The sequence below is a fragment of the Alosa alosa genome, chromosome 20 (genome assembly GCF_017589495.1).
Source record: "Alosa alosa isolate M-15738 ecotype Scorff River chromosome 20, AALO_Geno_1.1, whole genome shotgun sequence".
NCBI classification, from domain to species: domain Eukaryota; kingdom Metazoa; phylum Chordata; class Actinopteri; order Clupeiformes; family Clupeidae; genus Alosa; species Alosa alosa.
Window position 1 is genome coordinate 4,598,195 of NC_063208.1, and position 22,500 is coordinate 4,620,694.

The following is a 22,500-nucleotide window of genomic DNA, read 5'->3' on the forward strand; positions in this document are numbered from 1 at the left end:
GCATAAGGGACCAGCCGCTGTTTGTGAATAAAACAAGAACAGAAAAGTCTTCAAAATGCCCACAAATAGCCAGGAAACGTACCAGAGAATGAATACGTGAGTGAAGCTAGGTAAAATGAGAGCTTTAATTAAATCCTCATGTGTCAGAAGCGGTTAATTCCAAACAGTTGTCACGCACCACGCAAAACATGTTTTCAGAGGCTCTTCTTCAATGTTTTATTATTTTGTTCCCCATTCTCCAGATGGGCAGCCTGAACGCATCATTCATGATAATTAAGAACAGGCCAAAGTCTCCAACTCCATTGAGTAGATTTGCGTCTGCTTAAAAAGAGGTTGATGGTGATGGATTAGCCACACAAACTGGGTTTAGGAAAAGATTCATCACGTGACGGAACAAATGAATCAGATGAAGGGACAGAGTGAGAGAAAGCAGAGCAGAGAAACACACACACACACGCACGCACGCGCACACACACACACACACACGCACGCACGCACGCACGCACGCGCACACACACACACACACACACACACACACACACACACACACCGCACGCACGCACGCGCGCACGCACGCATGCATGCGCACACACACACACACACACACACACACACACACACACACACACACACACACACACACACACACACACACAGACAGACACACACACACACACACACACACACACACACACACACAGACACACACACAGACACACACACACACACACACACACACACACACACACACACACACGCCATGCCCTCTGTAGTGCAGTGCAGGTGGTACCATCACAGCTGGGCAGCGGGCAGCATTTTGCACAGACCCCCTGAAGACATCAGAGGAAAAAGACTTGGATATATCTGATTGATTTTCCACCAGAAATCAAAGCTGTGTGTGTGTGTGTGTGTGTGTGTGTGTCGGCCTAGTCGAGCACACTGAGGTCCCTGGGGGTCTGGTCTCATTGCACACCTAACAGTAAAGTTGGAAGTTCACCTCCCCGCTTAACACCCTGAGGATTTACAGTGGACTCCGAGGGTCGGAATATCAACTGGATTCTATTTATGAAAGTTCTCCCTGGATAGCAAACCTGTTAGAGAAGTTCAAAAGGAAATATGGGAACTTCTTAAAGTGCAGGCATATATTAAGAAAAACCCTTATTGTGGCTCCATATTAGAAAGCCCTCCTACAATATGGAGCAGCCCCAAGCTTTTTTTAATATATGCCTTCCCTCCAACTTGTGAAATCAAAGGAATATTTGATTTTTAAAATCCTCACTTCTACCTTCTACTTCTGCTACTGTATCTTTTTTTCCTGACGGGTCCAGGAGTTCACTTGTGCTTTCCTGGAGAGACCTCAGCCACTTCTCTGCAGGCTCTCCCTCTCTCTCTCCCTCTTCTCTTCATCTCTCTCCCTCCTGCTCTCTCCCTCTCTCTCCATCTCTACCCCTCTCTCTCCCTCTTCTCTCTCTCTCTCTCTCTCTCTCTCTCTCTCTCTCTCTCTCTCTCTCACTCTCTTTCTCTTTCTCTCTCTCTCTCTCTCTCTCGTGTCCTAGCTCCTAACTTCCTCCCTCTGTTCTGTTCCTGCAGCGTTCCGGCACAACGAGTGTCCAGACCCGGGTGTGCCCGTGAATGGCCGGCGTTTCGGAGACAGCCTGCAGCTGGGCAGCTCCATCTCCTTCCTGTGCGAGGAGGGCTTCATCAAGACCATGGGCTCCCAGACCATCTCCTGCATCCTAAAGGACGGCAACGTGGTGTGGGACAACGCCGTGCCGCGATGCGAGGGTCAGTACCTTTGTGTCTCCGTCCAGTCCATAATATTCCGTCAGACGCGCCGTGGCCTCATTTTAGCTTCTATTTAGTCAGTGCGGACACTCATATCGTCATAGTTACAGTTACCTTTATCGTTATTGTTCCTAGTGTGAACGGTCCTTAAGATGTGTCAAAAGGCTTACTCTCTGTCACTCAGACAGCAGATATGTGGTACTGTCTGTACATAAAACTCCTCCCATGATTTCAACCCCCCTGCCCAGCCGTGCACTGACCAGACCTAATCCCAACCCAAAGCTCGTCTCGTCCTCCACCAGAATGTAATGACCGGTCAATTCAGATGCCATTGACTTAGACATGGACTGGGGATTATTGTCCCAATGACTAAATAGACCCTTTCTGCTGAATTAACAAACAGGGGTCTTTCTAAAGCATTTCCGTTGGTACAGAAAACAACATTAAACATTAAGCTAATGGTAACTTGAGGACAAACAAAATTTAAAAAACAAGTTTTAGAGTCAACATTTTGTAGAGCATTGCGCTTTAGAGTCAATATTTTGTGAGAATTGCGCTAAAGTACGATTTATTTTCATTTTAAAGTATCTGCGTTGGTTCTGAAAGTTTCGACTGGAGATCCTCTAGGAATAGATCAAAATGATTTATATAGTCATTGACTTGTCCTCACTGGCCTTAACTTCATATCTCTGGGTTAGGTGTATATTATGGGATACTGTTACAGGAACACCAGATTGACCCGTTTGGGGGGAGCACCTGGTTGAGATAGTCATGTTGATATTTTACCTTGTTCTGCACTCACCCTCAGGCTGTGGTGCATCTGTGGGAGCCGGTGAAGATGTGTTTCTGCACATCACTAGCGCTGAAGATGTGTTTCTGCACAACATTTCTAACGCTGCTTCTGATTGCATCTCAGCTCTGTCTTGACACATTTGGCTAATATGGATGAAGATGTGTTTCTGCACATCACTAAAGCTGCTTCAGATTGCATCTCAGCTCTGTCTTGACGTAGTCTCCATTGTAATGCAATTTCCCTCCTAGCTGCAGGCTATGCTCTTTACAATACTTATTGCAACGCGCCTAAGGAGGAAGCCTACTTGGACTTATTCATATAGCATAGAACTTTTAAGGGGAATCCTCGACAGTCATTTTGTACTTTGTTGCAATGAAGTATTAAAGTGTGCTTAATACTTTCATGATGCTCCCCAATCAAATACATAATTAAGCCTGAACTTTCTGTAATTAAATTAACACAAAAGCATTTTTTAATAAGTTCTTGGCAAGCAGGCAATAATATGCATGAGAGAGAGAGAGAACGAGAGAAAAGCAGGAAAGAAGGGAGAGAAAGTTTAACCGAACAATTCAGGAACTTTATTAATTTATTTTATTTATTAATTCATATTGTATTGCAGTCTGTGGTTGATGAAACATATTACTCATCCATGCAATATGCAGGCAAAATCAGTCCTATATACAATCTTGACAACCTTGACAAAAATGTCTGCTTATGTGAAGAAACCGCCACTTTAAATGTGATCTCAAAAATCATTTCAACATGTGGGTGGGTCCAAGCATGCTCTATAAGTCAAGTCAAGTCATGTCACGTTTATTTATATAGCGCATTTCATACACAGATGTCATTCAATGTGCTTTACATAAACAAAACCAAACAATAATAACAAATAAAAGCATAGAAGGGCAATATAGTCAAAGAATAGTTAAAAGGTAAAGATCATAATAAAAAGAAAACATAAGTGGCATCTCTCTAAGTCACACAATACAAAAATATGCCATTTAACTCAGTTGATCTAGGAAGATAGAAGCATTTTCTTTATGTTGATTGGTCAAAGGCAGATTGAATCACTTAAAAACACCTTTCAACGCTTTAAACAAATGTTAAACATTTAAAGGAACCGTATGTAAGAAATGTATTTCAATTAATCATAAAATGGCCCTGATATGTCACTAGGCATTAAGAAATCATGTTTATTTCAAATACTTATATCACTGACAACAGTAGTAAGGCCAGGATATTGTCATGTTGCAGCCCTCAACTAATGTTGATATTGTCATGTTGTGTTTTGGCCTGATGCGCCACCCTCCACCTGTCTACTAATCACAAAGTCAGTAGTGTTTCGGCATCCAGTTGCCAGCGTTCTCCATCAGAGGAGTGTGTTCCCTGTCAGCGTCAGTGTTCTCCATCAGAGGAGTGTGTTCCCCGTCAGCGTTCTCCATCAGAGGAGTGTGTTTTAATGGATGAGTGCTACGGCTCATTTTATTCATGCTATGCAAAGTACAGCGCTATTAATGCTCATGCTTCTTCTCTCAGTGTGAGTCAGAGACCCGGTCCTCAACGGATAATCAATCACCCGGAGGTCTTTATTAAATTGACGCCTTTCAAAGATGTCCTTCAGTGCATAGGGATGCTTTATCAGCGAGTTCACTGTCCTTTTTTCCATCTGGAGACAGGAGCTTAAGAGGAAGGAGTACGTTTCAGACTAATGCACTCTGGGATATCTCTGTAATGAAGTTCCATCTTCTTCCTCTCCTCCCTCTCCTCTCCTCTCCTCTCTTCTCCTCCTCTCCTCTCTTCTCTCTCTCCTCTCCTCTCCTCCTCTTCTCCCTCTCCTCTCTTCTCTCCTCTCCTCCCTCTCCTCTCTCCTCTCCTCTCTGCTCCTCTCCTCTCTTCTTTTCCTCTCCTCCTCTCCTCCCTCTCCTCTCTTCTCTCCTCTCCTCCCTCTCCTCTCTCCTCTCCTCTCTGCTCCTCTCCTCTCTTCTCCTCTCCTCTCCTCCCTCTCCTCTCCTCTCCTCCTCTCTGCTCCTCTCCTCTGTTCTTTTCCTCTCCTCCCTCTATTCCTGTTTCCTCTCTTGTCTTCCTCTCCATTCTTTCCCTTCTTATTTTGCTCTTCTCTTTTCTTCTCCTCCTGTTCTCTATTGTAATCTTCTCCTGTGTTCTCCTCTCCTCTAATCATTGTGTTCTCCTCTCCTCCTCTATTGTTTCTCTCCACATATTGTTTTCTTCTCTCCCTTTTTCAATCATTTCTTTCATCATCCTCCCATCTTTTTCTGCTTTTCCTTTCTTCTCCCTTCTTTCCTTTGCTCCTCTCCTCTCTCACATTTTATCTTCTCCTCCTCATATTTCTCCTCTTCTCTATTTTCTCCTTCTCTCCTCTCTTGTCCTCCTCTTCTCTCCTTTCCACTCATCCTCTCCTCCCTTCCCTTCTCATCTTCTTATCTTCTCCTCCTCTCCTCTCCCCTCCTCCTCTCCTCTCCTCTCTTCTCCTCCTCTCCTCTCCTCTCTTCTCCTCCTCTCCCTCTCTGCCCCTGTCTTCCCTCTCTGTCCACCTCAGCTCCGTGCGGCGGGGATCTGAAAGCGCCGAGTGGCATCATCTTGTCCCCCGGCTGGCCAGAGCTTTACAAAGAGGCGCTCAACTGCGAGTGGATCATCGAGGCTCCCCCTGGCTACCCCATCAAGATCATCTTTGACAAGTCAGTTGATATCTCTCGCTCTGTCTTTGTCCCTCTCTGTATCTCTCTCTCTCTCTCTCTCTCTCTCTCTCTCTCTCTCTCTCTCTCTCTCTCTCTCTCTCTCTCTCTCTCTCTCTCTCTCTCTCTCTCTCTCTCTTTTATAGGTGTCTATCTCTCAGTCTCTGTCCCTCCACATGTCTATATTTTGATGCTGTCACTTAAGTGACTAAGAAGATACCTTCAAAGAAACATTGAATGTGTTAAATGTGACAAAGAGACACTGATAGCACTGAATGGCGTACAACACACATTCTCAGCATGTGGCTACTAGGAGAAGGACACCAGCACTGCTGTGTTTGTGGTTAATTGAAATCATTCTAGATCAAGTGTGCCACTGGTAATATGTGTGTTGCAGTTAAAATCAAACTGATCACATGACTGGTGAAAAAAATGTTCAGATTTGTTTTTGTTTGCTTCAGTGAGTGCAGATACAAAAGTGGAGAAGGCTTGTGGAGAAGACCTACTTCCACAGATTTGATTTCCTCTCTCTCTCTCTCTCTCTCTCTCTCTCTCTCTCTCTCGCTCTCACAGTAGAATATTTTTTTCTGCCCCTGTGTTTTCCACCATGTTAAATATTTAAACTTGAATATATTTCCCTAGTGCATAACCCATTAAAGTTATTAATCATTGCTTTGCTGAACACCCACTGACTAATACTGGAGATGGGTAGCGACACAAAGCACCACCACCAGCTGTCTCTGCCGTGGATGTGACACACACACACACACACACACACACACACACACACACACACACACACACACACACACACACTCCCCCGCCATAGCAAGGATTAGATAGACAATTGGCTTCCTGTGCCCAAGTGAGCAGAGGGATTCATATCATCTGGCTCGGTGAGAGCCACGCTCTGAGCGACTCAAATGAGCGTGTCTCATCTCGTCCTTCTCACTCACACACACACACACACACACACACACACACACACACACACACACACACACACACACACACGGCTCGGCGAGATGGCGACTCAAATGGCTGGCTCCACACACACACACACACACACACACACACACACACACACACACACACACACACACTCAAATGAGCACGTCTCATTTCTCCGGCTTCTCAGGCTGGCGTCTCACAGTGTCTTTGTTTCCTCCGCCTTCTCACAGGAGCCCAGAGCAGTGAGCAGCGCAAACAGAACACAAATGTTTGTTGCTCTTTGATTTGAAGTGGCATCAATAAAACATGTGTTTCTGCTCCAATTAAAGGCCTGATGTCTGAAGAGAGGCATTTGTTTTTATTTTATTTTATTTACCATGATCAGATTAGTGATCAGAAGTGCCGCAGACACGCACACATTACATGTGATGTGATCTTCCACTCCTCCACACGCACACACACACACACACACACACACACACACACACACACACACACACACACACACGACTGACAGTGATGCAGTGATGTGCACTCGTCCCTAAGCTGCACTCAATGACTCCGATGAATCAAACCTGCAATGACACCAGTGCCTGACTTCAACATACGTAGCTGTTTGTAAAATAAAGCCATGATTCATTTAGAATGAAAAAGAGAAGAAAGAGTGAGAGAAAGAAAGAGGGAGAGAATGCCGTGGTTATTCTTTAACAGCCAGATGTCAGTTTCTTGAAAGAGCAGGATGGGCTTGTTTAATGTGTTAGCACCTAGAGCATCAACAAACCATTCCACCGGGTGTTCAACATGATAATCAAACACAGTGAGTCTTGATTTCACATATTTTGTTTCCTGCGTCTTCCTTCTCCTTGTTGTTTTGTTGGTTCTAGGTTCCGCACAGAGGTAAACTACGACATTCTTGAGGTGCGAGACGGCCGGTTCCCTTCCTCTCCTCTGATTGGCAGTTACCAAGGAACCCAGGTGCCTCAGTTCCTGATCAGCACCTCCAACTTCCTGTACCTGCTCTTCTCTACAGACAAGAGCCACTCGGACATCGGCTTCCGCATACGCTACGAGAGTACGCACGCACCCCTCCGACAGTTTACACCACATGCTGCACACACTTGGCACTAGTTTTACAACAATTCATATTTCTTATTGATAGCAAATATTCTCACCTTATCTGTCTTATCACTTTCAGTTGCACTCTGCTGAGTGTGTGTAGCGTTTGTGTGTGTAGCGTTTGTGTGTGTAGCATGTCTGTGTGTAGCGTTTCTGTTTTCATGCTGTGGTATCTCATTTGTGGTTGTGAGATACCACAGCATGAAATATCTGGAGACGCCGTTCCGTGGAGTTCCGGAGCATTCCGGAGCGTTCTTAGCCCAATGAGTGTGTTTGACAGGCTTGAGGAAATCCAGTTTTCCATCACACTGCAACACATGCTCCTCACCACCCACCTCTACTAATCCAGGTTTGGCTACACAGGGGATTATTTCCACGACGTGACAAAGTTCAAACCGAGAGAGAACGAGAAAGAGAGAGAGAGAGAGAGAGAGAGAGAGAGAGGGATAGAGAAAAAGAGAAAGAGAGAGAGAGAGAGATAGAGAGATAGAGAAAGAGAGAGAGAGAGAGTCTGTAATTACTTCACCTGTGACGTCAGTTGGTCAACCACACTGCTACAATTACAGGACGAAGAACAGCTTCAGTGGCATACGCTACATGGGCCATACTAGAGAGCAATCAGGCGTTTCAGCACAGGGGTTTGTGCTGCTGAGCAGTGCTTTCCATCACAGGCTATAATCACGAAACACTAGCTCCATAATTAGGGATGTAAGAGAGTATATGCTGGCCACACATCCATGCACCATTCACTCATTCACACACACACACACACACACACACACACACACACACACACACACACACACACACGCACACACACACGCACACACACACGCACACACACACACACACACACACACACACACACACACACACACACACACACACACACACACACACACACAAACTCATACAGGCATGCTATTCACATACACACACACACACACACACACACACTGTTTTAATTTCCATGTAGGCCACTCTGTGAGCCTGTCTGTGTGTATTAGTATCAGTTGTAAACGTCCCCTCTCGCTATATGTGGGTACAAACAGAGTGTCAATCAGCAGGCTGGAGCACAGCACTGCGCCTTTGTGGCTCTGGCAGTGCCAGAGCCATCTCCTCCCGGCTTGATCAGCTATCACACGTACCTAATGTGCATTAATCAACAAGTGGCGTCAGCTTCAATGGCCCTTTGATGTTGTCTCAACATTGGCGTAGCCCTGATAGGCATGTGCTGTTTGATTTACAGCGATATCTATGCAGAGGAGTGGAGTTTGCTAACCACCCAGTTACTTCTTTATGTCATTTACTCTGTACAGACTTCTTTTTGTACTGTAGGCTACAGCTTTACCTGTGTTTATCTTAAACAGACATATAGGCTACGGCTTTACCTGTGTTCATCTTAAACAGACATATAAGCTACTGCTTTACTTTGAAATAATTATTTGAAATGGACATACACAATAGGCTGCTGTTTTACCTGTGTTTATATGAAATAGACATATACATGTAGGCTAGTGTTTTACCTGTGTTCATCCTAAATGTACATATAGGCACCACTTTACCTGTGTTCATATTAAATGGACATATATTATAGGCTGCTGTTTTACCTGTGTTCATATTAAATGGACATACATTATAGGCTGCTGTTTTACCTGTGTTCATATTAAACGGATATTTAGACTAGAGCTGTACCTGTGTTCATTTTAAAAGGACATATAGGCTAGTGCTTTACCTGTGTTCATTTTAAACGGACATATAGGCACCACTTTACCTGTGTTCATTTTAAACGGACATATAGACTAGAGCTGTACATGTGTTCATTTTAAACGGACATATAGACTAGAGCTGTACCTGTGTTCATTTTAAATGGACATATATTATAGGCTGCTGTTTTACCTGTGTTCATATTAAATGGACATACATTATAGGCTTCTGTTTTACCTGTGTTCATTTTAAGCGGACATATAGACAAGAGCTTTACCTGTGTTCATTTTAAACGGACATATAGGCTAGTGCTTTACCTGTGTTCATTTTAAACGGACATATAGGACATATTTTAAGCGGACATATAGACTAGACTGTACCTGTGTTCATTTTAAACGGACATATAGACTAGAGCTGTACCTGTGTTCATTTTAAATGGACATATATTATAGGCTGCTGTTTTACCTGTGTTCATATTAAATGGACATACATTATAGGCTGCTGTTTTACCTGTGTTCATTTTAAGCGGACATATAGGCTAGTGCTTTACCTGTGTTAATTTTAAACGGACATTTAGGCACCACTTTACCTGTGTTCATTTTAAACGGACATATAGACTAGAGCTGTACCTGTGTTCATTTCAAACGGACATATAGACTAGAGCTGTACCTGTGTTCATTTTAAACGGACATATAGGCTAGTGCTTTACCTGTGTTCATTTTAAACGGACATATAGGCTAGTGTTTTACCTGTGTTCATTTTAAATGGACAAATGGACATATAGACTAGAGCTGTACCTGTGTTCATTTCAAACGGACATATAGGCTAGAGCTGTACCTGTGTTCATTTCAAACGGACATATAGGCTAGAGCTGTACCTGTGTTCATCTTAAACGGACATATAGGCTAGAGCTGTACCTGTGTTCATTTTAAACGGACATATAGGCTAGTGCTTTACCTGTGTTCATTTTAAACTTACATATAGGCTAGTGCTTTACCTGTGTTCATTTTAAACGGACATATAGGCTAGAGCTGTACCTGTGTTCATTTTAAACGGACATATAGGCTAGTGCTTTACCTGTGTTCATTTTAAACGGACATATAGGCTAGGTTTTACCTGTGTTTTACCATATGCTAGTGTTTTCCTTTTAAATGGACAAATGGACATATAGACTAGAGCTGTACCTGTGTTCATTTCAAACGGACATATAGGCTAGAGCTGTACCTGTGTTCATTTCAAACGGACATATAGGCTAGAGCTGTACCTGTGTTCATTTTAAACGGACATATAGGCTAGTGCTGTACCTGTGTTCATTTCAAACGGACATATAGGCTAGTGCTTTACCTGTGTTCATTTTAAACGGACATATAGGCTAGAGCTGTACCTGTGTTCATTTTAAACGGACATATAGGCTAGTGCTTTACCTGTGTTCATTTTAAATGGACAAATGGACATATAGACTAGTGCTTTACCTGTGTTCATTTTAAATGGACAAATGGACATATAGGCTAGTGCTGTACCTGTGTTCATTTTAAACGGACATATAGGCTAGTGCTTTACCTGTGTTCATTTTAAATGGACAAATGGACATATAGACTAGAGCTGTACCTGTGTTCATTTTAAATGGACATATATACTAGAGCTGTACCTGTGTTCATTTTAAATGGACAAATGGACATATAGACTAGAGCTGTACCTGTGTTCATTTTAAATGGACAAATGGACATATAGACCTGTGTTCTAAATGGACATATACCTGTGTTCATTTTAAATGGACACATGAACATATAGACTAGAGCTGTACCTGTGTTCATTTTAAACGGACATATAGGCTAGTGCTTTACCTGTGTTCATTTTAAATGGAGAAATGGACATATAGGCTAGAGCTGTACCTGTGTTCATTTTAAATGGACAAATGGACATATAGGCTAGAGCTGTACCTGTGTTCATTTTAAACGGACATATAGACTAGAGCTGTACCTGTGTTCATTTTAAATGGACAAATGGACATATAGGCTAGAGCTGTACCTGTGTTCATTTTAAATGGACAAAAGGGCTACATAGACTAGAGCTGTACCTGTGTTCATTTTAAATGGACAAATGGACATATAGACTAGAGCTTTACCTGTGTTCATTTTAAATGGACAAATGGACATATAGACTAGAGCTTTACCTGTGTTCATTTTAAATGGACAAATGGACATATAGACTAGAGCTTTACCTGTGTTCATTTTAAATGGACAAATGGACATATAGACTAGAGCTTTACCTGTGTTCATTTTAAATGGACAAATGGACATATAGGCTAGAGCGGTACCTGTGTTCATTTTAAATGGACAAATGGACATATAGGCTAGAGCTGTACCTGTGTTCATTTTAAATGGACATATAGGCTAGTGCTGTACCTGTGTTCATTTTAAACGGACATATAGGCTAGTGCTTTACCTGTGTTCATTTTAAATGGACAAATGGACATATAGGCTAGAGCTGTACCTGTGTTCATTTTTGGACAAATGGACAAATGGACATATATGCAGGACATAGAGACTGCTGTACCTGTGTTCATTTTAAATGGACATATAGACTATAGGCTAGAGCTGTGCCTGTGTTCATTTTAAATGGACAAATGGACATATAGGCTAGAGCTGTACCTGTGTTCATTTTAAATGGACAAAAGGGCTACATAGACTAGAGCTGTACCTGTGTTCATTTTAAATGGACAAATGGACATATAGACTAGAGTTTTACCTGTGTTCATTTTAAATGGACAAATGGACATATAGACTAGAGCTTTACCTGTGTTCATTTTAAATGGACAAATGGACATATAGGCTAGAGCTGTACCTGTGTTCATTTTAAATGGACAAATGGACATATAGGCTAGAGCTGTACCTGTGTTCATTTTAAATGGACATATAGGCTAGTGCTGTACCTGTGTTCATTTTAACTAGGCTAGAGCTGTACCTGTGTTCATTTTAACTAGGCTAGAGCTGTACCTGTGTTCATTTTAACTAGGCTAGAGCTGTACCTGTGTTGGCGGTCACTCACTGATCACTCTGCACACTTCATCTCTCCTGTCCAGCTCTGCAGCTGCAGTCAGACCACTGTGTGGACCCAGGAATCCCTGTCAATGGCCAGCGCCATGGCAACGACTTCTACGTGGGGGCGCTGGTGACGTTCAGCTGCGACGCAGGCTACACACTGAGTGACCCCGAGCCGCTGGAGTGCGAGCCCAACTTCCAGTGGAGCCGCCCGCTGCCCAGCTGTGATGGTACCACTTGCACTGCACTACAGAGGGCATGGCGTGTGTGTGTGTGTGTGTGTGTGTGTGTGTGTGTGTGTGTGTGTGTGTGTGTGTGTGTGTGTGTGTGTGTGCATGCGTGCGTGCGTGCGTGTGTGTGTGTGTGTGTGTGCATTTGTGTGTGTGTGTGTGTGTGTGGAGGTGGAGAAATTGGGTTGAGAGATAGGTTAGAGAGAAAGATCAGAAGGACACGGGTAGTTTCATTCAAATCACATAATACCTGTAAAAGAGCTGAGGAGGAGAGGAAGAGAGGAGAGGAGAGGAGAGGAGAGGAGAGGGGAGGAGAGGAGAGGAGAGGAGATGACAGGAAAGGAGAGGGGAGGAGATGACAGGAAAGGAGAGGGGAGGAGACGAGATGAGAGGAGAGGAGACGAGAGGAGAGGAGACGAGAGGAGACGAGAGGAAATGAGAGGAAAGAAGAGGAGAGGGGAGGAGAGGAGAGGAAAGAAGAGAAGATGAGAGGAGAGGAGAGGAGAAGGGAGGAGAGGAGAGGAAGGGAGAGGAGGGGAGAGGAGAGGGGAGGAAGGGAGAGGAGGGGAGAGGAGAAGAAAGCAGGGGAGGGGAGAGGAGAGGGGGTTGAGGGTGGAGTTGGTGAAAACGAGGAGGGTGTGGGGGCATTTTAGGATAAGATGAGACCCTGTTCTGCTTATTGGTCCATTAATGCTTTTATATTTAAGGGTGCTATTGATTAGCGTTGCTGGGTAATGACGGGAATAATTTGTGGCTATATGTTTGTGTCCTTCAGAGGAGGCCTGGTGACTAAACTCACATTTTAGTGCATCGTGAACACTGACTGGGGATGCTCTGTGTTTTACTAAACACCCCTATCAGATGCACAGGCTCTCTCTCTCTCTCTCTCTCTCTCTCTCTCTCTCTCTCTCTCTTCTCTCTCTCTGACATAGTCTCCTTTTTTACTTGACATAGTAAGAGGCTTTTAAAAGCTGAGACTCTCTCTCTCACACACACACCCTCTCTCTCTCTTCTCGTCTAGCCCTGTGTGGAGGCTTCATTCAAGGCAACACAGGCACCATCTTGTCTCCTGGCTTTCCTGACTTCTACCCACACAACCTCAACTGCACCTGGATGATTGAATCAGCCCATGGCAAAGGTGGGCTACGGACCGAAACCCTGTCAACATGTATACAGTTATTACATTATATGCATGTGAATAAAGGGTTCTAAAGTAGTTATGAGCCCTCATAATCATGCATGATATAATCAAGTTGGGCTTGTCCAAAAGTCAGACTCACATTTCATATGTATATTATGCACATGTTACTGAAGATGAACAGTAGCGCTTATTCCACCTCACCTGTGCAGGTGTGCAGTTCAAAATCTACCTGTACAGTGTGAAAAGTGATCATTTAGAAATTCTCCTTGTTCCCTGTCACCTGTGCAGGTGTGCAGTTCAAAATCTACCTGTACAGTGTGAAAAGTGATCATTTAGAAATGTTCCTTGGTCTCTGTCACCTGCTCAGGTGTGCAGTTCACCTTCCACACGTTCCACCTGGAGAGTCCGCATGACTACCTGCTGGTGACAGAGAACGGCAGCTTCTCAGAGCCGCTGTGGCGGCTAACAGGCTCCACCCTTCCCCCGCCCCTCAGTGCTGGACTCTTCGGCAACTACACCGCCCAGATCCGCTTCCTGTCCGACTTCTCCGTCTCCTACGAGGGCTTCAACATCACCTTCTCAGGTAAGGGGGGAGGGGAGGGGTTTATCATCACCTTCTCAGGTAAGGGGGGGGAGGGGTTTAACGTCACCTTCTCAGGTAAGGGGGGAGGGCTTCAACATCACCTTCTCAGGTAAGGGGGGAGGGGAGGGGTTTATCATCACCTTCTCAGGTAAGGGGAGAGGGGAGGGGTTTATCTGTTACTGTTGAGCTGAAATGTTTACATACATTCATTCCAATGTATCTGTCCATACGCATAATATTCCCTGCAAACGTTCGCCTCTGTTCAAGGAATATGAAGGCACCTCAGGATTTCACCTGGTTTTGCCTGAACTTTGCAGGTTCACACGTTGGCGTTGAACTAAAGCATTTCAAAGTCATTTCAAACCATGTCTGTGTTTTGGCTGCTGAAGGCTGTTATTATGACCGCCCTTTTAGCAGCGGCGGTCATATAGGTTTAATCAGATTTTTTTTTTTTTTTTTTTTTTCTTTTTGCATGCCCAAATTTCCGTCAATGATTCCCGGGACACTGAAAGACCGGGGTACACGAAACTTGGTGGACATGTAACCCCACATGGATAGCATGGAACCATCGTTTTCGTTTTGATCTGTAGCCCCTCCGCTGAATTGGACCCCGAAGGAGGGGTAGGGCAGACACAGTTTTCTGTGAATATCTCGAAAACCGTAGGGGTTTAGGAGGACCATTTTTTTTTTGTATGTTGATCTCAAGGGGCCATGTCAACCCATTCCATAACCACTCATTTCATGTATAGCGCCACCTAGTTAAACACAAAAAGTAAAATGAGGTGGTGTAATTGAAGGTATCTGTGACCTAACATAGTCAAAACTGCACAAAATTGGAAGTGTAGGATCATTATGACACCCTATGTATGCACGCCAAGTTTTGTGGAATTCCGTTCATGGGGGCCACACAATAAATTAATTTATGTTACTATACACCAACTGGCCTGTAGGTGGCGGAGACAGTTTTCTGTGAATATCTCGAGAACCGTAGGGCCTAGGAGGTCCACCTTTTTTGTATGTTGGTCTTAAGGGGCATGTCAACCCATCCCATTACCACTTATTTCATGTATAAGCGCCACCTAGTTAAAAATTAAAAAGCAAAAATGAGGTGTTTTCATCTCAATATTTCTGGCTGACAAGGTCAAAACTGCACGAAATTAAAAGAGTAGGATCATTATGACACCCTCTGAATGCATGCCAAGTTTTGTGTACTTTCGTTCATGGGGGCCTTACAATAAAATAATTTATGTGTACATTTAGTGGCGTACACCAACAAGGATTCGGGACACTGAAAGACGGGGTACACAAAACTTGGTGAGCATGTACCCCACATGGATAGCATGGAACCGTCATTTTCGTTTTCATCTGCAGCCCCCAGCTGGACTGGACCCCGAAGGAGGGTAGGGCGAACCTGAGTTCTCTGTGAATCTTTTATGGTATGTTGGTCTCAAGGGCCCACATCAACCTAGCTCATAATCACTCATTTGTGATTTGCCCCGGTAAAAAAAATGAAAATCAGTAGGATTAAAAAAAGCCAAAATAAATATTCATCATCATCATCATGGCTGCATTTTTCAGTATTGGCGAGAAGTAGTCGTTTGTCCACTAGATGGCGCATCGTTGCAGTGAGGCGTAATTTTGTTGGAAGTTAAAAGTGGGTTGGAAAAACAATGGGCGCTTCATACAAGGACTGTAATTTACATGGCGAACATCTAATAAGGATAGGGCGATGTTCACATGAAGTGTAATTCCCATTTCTTCTTGAAGCGAAATAAATCTAAGGATGTTTCTAGGACATGCTTGGTTTTACTGCGAATACGTTAATCTTGTAATATCAATAAGGACCTAGGTAATGTTACCTTTAGCGTTGGTTGAGTGATGGAGGCATTTGATTGATTGCATTTGTAGAAAACTATAAATGCGGTTATACCAAACAAATTGATAGCAGCACTGTTTGTATCTTTCGACTGTCATTTATTGCCGTGCTACAAAATCATTCTGTGCAATGGAAGATTTACCAACGTTACACGGTCTGATACAGTTTGCCTATACATGCGTGAGACAGGGCGCCTGTTTATTTTGTTTTAAGTGCGTGCAGGGTGTGAGAGGGAATCGATGTGCTTTGATTACAGCTTGGTAGTTGTAGTCTGTGAAATTAAAAAGCACGTGTGTGTGAAGTATCAAACAATGACACCTTCATTTCATTATGGCTGCTTTAGCAAAACACCTTAAGCTACTGTGTAGTGGGTCCCATTTAGAAGTGGCTACTTCATTTGCGCTTTCCTTGACTCATGGAGCTGCGTGAATGTTATCACAACTTTTTCGCCACGATATGACAGTTTAAGTCCGGCTTGATACTGTAAGGCGAAGCCATTGGTTTCAAAGGAGATTTTTATTTGTGTCGCCAGCATAGCCTATTGACAATTTATGTTGTCAATAGGCCTATATAATCCTACCTGTAGCTTAGGGAAGCTAACAACTTTCTATTAGGATCTAGTTTGTTAGTTACCGTTTTGTCATAACTCCCCTGATGCATTTTGCATTTAGAATAGCCAGAGCGTGTATATCTCAATCGGAAAATTAAACAATATCGGGTGCCTATGGACTAGGCTGGGTGAACCCAGCCTGATCTACCCGCTATTTATTTTTTGATTTCTTAAAAGATTGAGCTTGGTCTGATGAAAGCCAGACTAGCCATGGACCTCAGTTAAACAATGCAAGGGAACATGAATCAGCCTATATTTGCACTAACAATAACGGACAAAAGCTTTTCAACTTTGGCCCGTTAAAAGTAATAATATGAACAGTCTAGCGGCGCATTTCATCAAGGCCCATTTGGACATGTCAGTTATTTGCACCACTGGTTAGATGTAAAACAGCATTTTCGTTTCAGACTAGGCTACTGTTACTTAATTTGTGCATTAACAATAACGTTTCAGACTACTGTTACTTAATTTGTGCATTGACAATAAAATTATTACATGAACTAAAGATGACTAAAATCTTATGTAGAAGAAGAAACATTCACAAAAAAATCCATCCATCCAAAATGACCTTTGTTTTGATAGCTGTTGAAAGCGGCATGGAACTGACAGAGATGTTTTTGTTTATAAATACATAAAAATAAATAAATAAATAACATTATGCTGATACCTTTTGCTTTTCCCAAATACAATGTAGCCTACAGGTGTAAGTGACCTTTCATCAATCAGTTGCAATGGATGAACTGTGATGAACTGCCCTACTTGTGATTGTTTTAGAGATTTTAAAGGTTTTATAACAATTCTACATCTTCTTTGGCTATTCTACAATCTATTCACCTTTTCAGCACCAGTAGGGTACTTTCTGTGCAGCCGCACACCACACTCAGGCATGCCAAACAAGCATACACAAAAGTTTCAAGAGTGGGGATGGAGTAAAATATGGAGACAAATTGAAGTGTGATTTATTTTCGCATGAACGGATGTACAGGACTGACTGGCGGTCATATTTTGTACGCTATCGATTTTATCTAGTTATTGCGATCATTTTGCACATTTATTTTGATTTAGCCTTCTCGTGTCAGGCAGCTTTTTTGCTTTTAAAAAATGTTTGGCTTTTAGAGACGAGAGATTTGAGGCCTTGATAGGTCTGTGTGACCTCCACACTTTAAAGTATAGAAACTTCTTCAAAAAATGAGTGTACTGTAACAAACTTGTTGAGTTAGCATGGTGGAATGTGTTGTGTGGTTTAGAGTGGTTTAGAGAAGGCTCCAAGGTTGCCTTGATCAGAATAAAAATGTTGCCCTGGCATTTCCCTTCTCAGAGTGTAGGAGAGGCACCCTGGATAACATGTCATTATCTACAACTACAACTCCCTCTGCCTCTTCACCTCTCTCTCTCTCTCTCTCTCTCTCTCTCTCTCTCTCTCTCAAATTCAAATATGCTTTGTTGATCGACAAAACCATATGATGGTTCTCTCTCTCTCTCTCTCTCTCTCTCTCTCTCTCTCTCTCTCTATTCACCTCTCCTCTCAACTCTTCTCTTCACTTTTCTCTCCTCTCCTCTCCCCCTCTCCTCCTCTTCTCTCCTCCTCTCCTCTCCTCTCCTCCTCTCTTCTCTCCTCCTCTCCTCCTCTCCTCCTCTCCTCTCCTCTCCTCTCCTCTCTTCTCCTCCTCTCCTCTCTTTTCCTCCTGTCCTCTCCTCTCCTCCTCCTCTCATCTTTCCTCTCCTCTCCTCCTCTCCTCCCTCCTCCTCTCCCTCCTCCTCCTCTTCTCTCCTCCTCCTCCTCTCCTCCTCTCCTCCCTCTCCTCTCCTCTCCTCTCCTCTCTTCTCCTCCTCCCCTCTCATCCTCCTCCTCATCTCTCCTCCTCTCCTCTCCTCTCCTCTCCTCTCCCCCTCCTCTCATCTTTCCTCTCCTCTCCTCTCCTCATCTCCTCTCCTCTCCTCTCCTCTCCTCCTCTCCTCATATTAGAGTATGACCTGGAGCCCTGTGAGGATCCTGGAGTGCCTCCGTTCAGCACACGGAAGGGGCTGCAGTTTGGGGTGGGGGACGCGCTCATGTTCTCCTGCTTCCCCCAGTACCGGCTGGAGGGGCCGGCCAAGGTGGTGTGCCTTGGAGGGCGCCGGAGAGTCTGGAGCTCCCCTCTGCCCCGCTGTGTGGGTAGGTGGACACACACATGGACACACACACGGACACACACACACACACACACACACACACACACACACACACACACACAAATACACACAAATACACACAAATACACACACACACACACACACACACACACACAAACACACACACAAACACTCACACACACACACATACACATGCACACAACAGAACCATAGTCACGCAAGCGTTGACATTAGAGCCAAATCTATATCATTCACACAGCAGATGATTTCCCCTTGCTTTACTTTTTTTCCAATATATCCATGTCTCAAAAGGCCTGAGCACATCAATCTTGTTCCTTTGAGTCAGCCTTAGCAACATGTCAGAAGATGATTCATAAATGGAAAGTGCACATCTATTCTTAAACACACAGACAGATCTGCAAAATGGCCCATTTCCCACAGAGGGGCTGAGGGAAATCAGAAGAGAGACGCGAGGCCATCCTCTCTGGAATCAGAGAGAGCTTGAGCACTGTGGGCCCTCGATTTGCAAAGTCATTTGTTAACGTTATGACTCTGACATTCTGCTGGCTTCCTGCAATTATGTTTTATGTACTTTCTTCCTCCCCCAAGCAACATCTGGCTTATGGTTGCCTAGTATTTGTGTATACAGACTTTTTTTTTTCTTTTTTTTTTCTCAGGGATTTGGGTCAGACCATTTGTAAATAAATATGAATTCGACTCAGTTCCAGTCCAGATGTATTCGCCCAGAGATGTTCTTGTTGGGGCCTTGAGAGAGAGAGAGAGAGAGAGAGAAAAAGAAGCGAGAGAATGAGAAACAAGGGACGCAGAGAGAGAGAGAGAGGAGAGAGAGAGAGAGAGAGAAAGAGAACGAGAGAGACAGAAGAGACAGAGAGAGAGAGTAATAAAAAAGGAGAGTAATAAAGGCAGGGTGGCGCTTTAGTTTTTTTAATTTTATTTTTCAGGAAAAACAAAATAAATAGCCACAGAATTTTCAATGCAGCGTTCCGTAACATAATTTTTTTGAGTTCAGAGTTATTAAAATGCAAATGGTGTTAAAGTCTCCAAAAAAAAAAAAAATATTTCTGTATTTGTGTCAAATTTTGCAAAATAGCTATCACAATGTAAATATTAAAATATTAATATCAGATTATTTACCAATGACCAGCTAACAGTCTATCAAAGAGCAGCACAATCACATGATGCAAACACACACACACACACACACACACACACACACACACACACACACACACACACACACACACACACTCACACACATTTTAACTGTTTGTGTCTATGTTTACTGTGAAGGTGGTCTTTCCTGTGTGCCGTTTCTAAGCTCACCTGTGTGTGTGTGTGTGTGTGTGTGTGTGTGTGTGTTCTTGATGTTTGATGATGCTGCAGGTACCCGCAGCCGGAGTGCGGCTCATCAGTGACAGGTACCCAGGGCGTGCTGGTGTCTCCCCAGTACCCCAACTACTACCGCAACAACCACGAGTGCATCTACTCCATCCACACACAGCCCGGCAAGGGCATCCAGCTACGCGCACGCGAGTTCCATCTGGAGGACGACGATGTCTTAAAGGTGTGCGCCGGTATTATTGATAGCGCGCAGCGCGCGGTGATGTGTGATATTGTGTGTGTGTGTGTGTGTGTGTTTGTGTCTGTGTTTGTGTCCATGCATGTGTGTGTGTGTGTGTGTATGTGTGTGTGAGTGTCTGCATGTGTGCGCACGTGTGTGTCTGAGTGTGTATCTGTGTTTGCGTGCATGCATGTGTGTGTGTGTGTATGTGTGTGCATGCATGTGTGTGTGTGTGTGTGTTTATGTACAGTATCAGTGAGTGTGTGTGTTCCAAAATACCTGCACCGAAATTTTATGTATTTGCATGTGTGTGTGTGTGTGTGTGTGTGGTGTGTGTGTGTGTGTGCCAGGTGTATGACGGGCCGAATAGCCAGGCCCGTCTGCTGGGCGTGTTCTCTGGCTCTGAGATGCTGGACGCGGTTCTCAACAGCACGTCCAGCACCATGTGGCTAGAGTTCATCAGCAACGAGGAGAACACCAGCAAGGGCTTCGAGCTCCCTTTCACCAGTGAGTACACACACACATTTATCATCGACGCGATCTGCCTTAGACACACACACACACACTCACTCACTCACACACACACACACACACACACACAGTCCAGTTTCCAGTCCAGTTTCACGGCTGGAGGGGCAGGGAATAGTTCATGGAGTCTCTGACGTCATGGAGAGAGACATCTCTAATATAGTCTGTTCACACACACACACACACACACACACACACACACACACACACACACAGTATATTACTAAAAGATTACAAATTCACAACATATAGCATTCATTATTGATTGGCCACAACATACTCATCACACACACACACACATACGCTTCATTATATACAATCATTTTTTTCACTGGCTTTTCACTCTCTCTCTCTCTCTCTCTCTCTCTCTCTCTCTCTCTCTCTCCCTCTGTCCCAGGCTTTGAGCTGGTGAAATGTGAGGATCCGGGTGTGCCCCAGTTTGGCTATAAGAGTGATGATAAGGGTCACTATGCGGGCAGCACCGTGTCCTACAGCTGTGAGCCGGGCTACTCTCTCAAGGGCAACGCTGTCCTCACCTGCCTTAGGGGAGAGAGAAGGGCCTGGGACAGTCCACTGCCTACCTGTGTGGGTGAGTATCTATGTGTGTGTGTGTGTGTGTGTCCGCATGTGTGTGTGTGTGTGTGTGTGTGTGTGTGTGTGTGTGTGTGTGTGTGTGTGTGTGTGTGTGTGTGGTGTGTGTGTGTGTGTGTGTGTGTGTGTGTGTGTGTGTGTGTGTGTGTGTGTGTGTGTGTGTGTGTGTGTGTGTGTGTGCCTGTGTGTGTGTGTGCCTGTGTGTGTGTGTGCCTGTGTGTGTGTGTGTGTGTGTGTGTGTGTGTGTGTGTGTGTGTGTGTGTGTGTGTGTGTGTGTGTGTGTGTGTGTGTGTGTGTGTGTGTGCCTGTGTGTGTGTGTGTGTATGTGTGTGTGTGTGTGTGTGTGTGTGTGTGTGTGTGTGTGTGTGTGTGTGCCTGTGTGTCTGTGTCTGTGTCTGTGTCTGTGTCTGTGTTTGTGTCTGTGTCTGTGTCTGTGCCTGTGTGTGTGTGTGTAATGTGTGTGCGTGTGTGGAAATACCTGTTAGTACAGTATAGTTGTGTTTCTCACTAAGCCTGCATGTTATGGCCCTTTGATTTGTGTACACCTGTGTGTGTGTGTGTGTGTGTGTGTGTGTGTGTGTGTGTGTGTGTTCAGTTTGTATTTGAGTGATTATTCCCCATTGGGCACACAGCCTCCATTAGTTAACCCTGCACCTTTGGACTCTCTCTTTCAGGTGCATTATAGAGGGATTATAGATGAATTACTGGTTCTCTAACAGTCATACTGTATGCATTATACATCAGGGCTTGTATGCGTGTGTGTGTGTATGTGTGTGTGTGTGTGTGTGTGTGTGTGTGTGTGTGTGTGTGTGTGTGTGTGTGTGTGTGTATACTGATGTAAGTATAGTTATGCTCCAAAAGAACACACTTATGAATTTCCCTCTAGTTGTGTTTAACTGCATGGCCAGCCAGGGTAGCAATCTTCTCTATATACTGTAGAGCTGTGATACAGTTTTGTATACTTTGTTGCAATGGCATATATTGACACATTATAGTAAGTAGTTTAGGCATTTGAGATATGTTACCCTGCAAGGCAAAACCAGTCGTCTTGCGCACAGTGCTATTTTGAGGAAATCCACGATAAACAAACGTACGGGTTAAAATGTCGAATTTCACGTTTTTGCATAATTCGACAGTATA

At 44.1% G+C, this 22,500-nt stretch overlaps 1 protein-coding gene across 1 annotated transcript in view; it reads left to right on the plus strand.

Annotated features, from left to right (window-relative positions):
- Positions 1-22,500, plus strand: part of csmd2 (CUB and Sushi multiple domains 2) — a 385,351-nt gene that overhangs the window by 225,704 nt on the left and 137,147 nt on the right. Inside the window, exons 15-24 of the mRNA XM_048230148.1 lie at positions 1,591-1,785; positions 5,136-5,274; positions 7,107-7,294; positions 12,128-12,316; positions 13,338-13,454; positions 13,825-14,040; positions 18,493-18,681; positions 20,075-20,244; positions 20,592-20,748; positions 21,167-21,358. Of these exons, the coding sequence (XP_048086105.1) occupies positions 1,591-1,785; positions 5,136-5,274; positions 7,107-7,294; positions 12,128-12,316; positions 13,338-13,454; positions 13,825-14,040; positions 18,493-18,681; positions 20,075-20,244; positions 20,592-20,748; positions 21,167-21,358 (1,752 nt within the window). The remainder of the gene's footprint in view (positions 1-1,590; positions 1,786-5,135; positions 5,275-7,106; positions 7,295-12,127; positions 12,317-13,337; positions 13,455-13,824; positions 14,041-18,492; positions 18,682-20,074; positions 20,245-20,591; positions 20,749-21,166; positions 21,359-22,500) is intronic.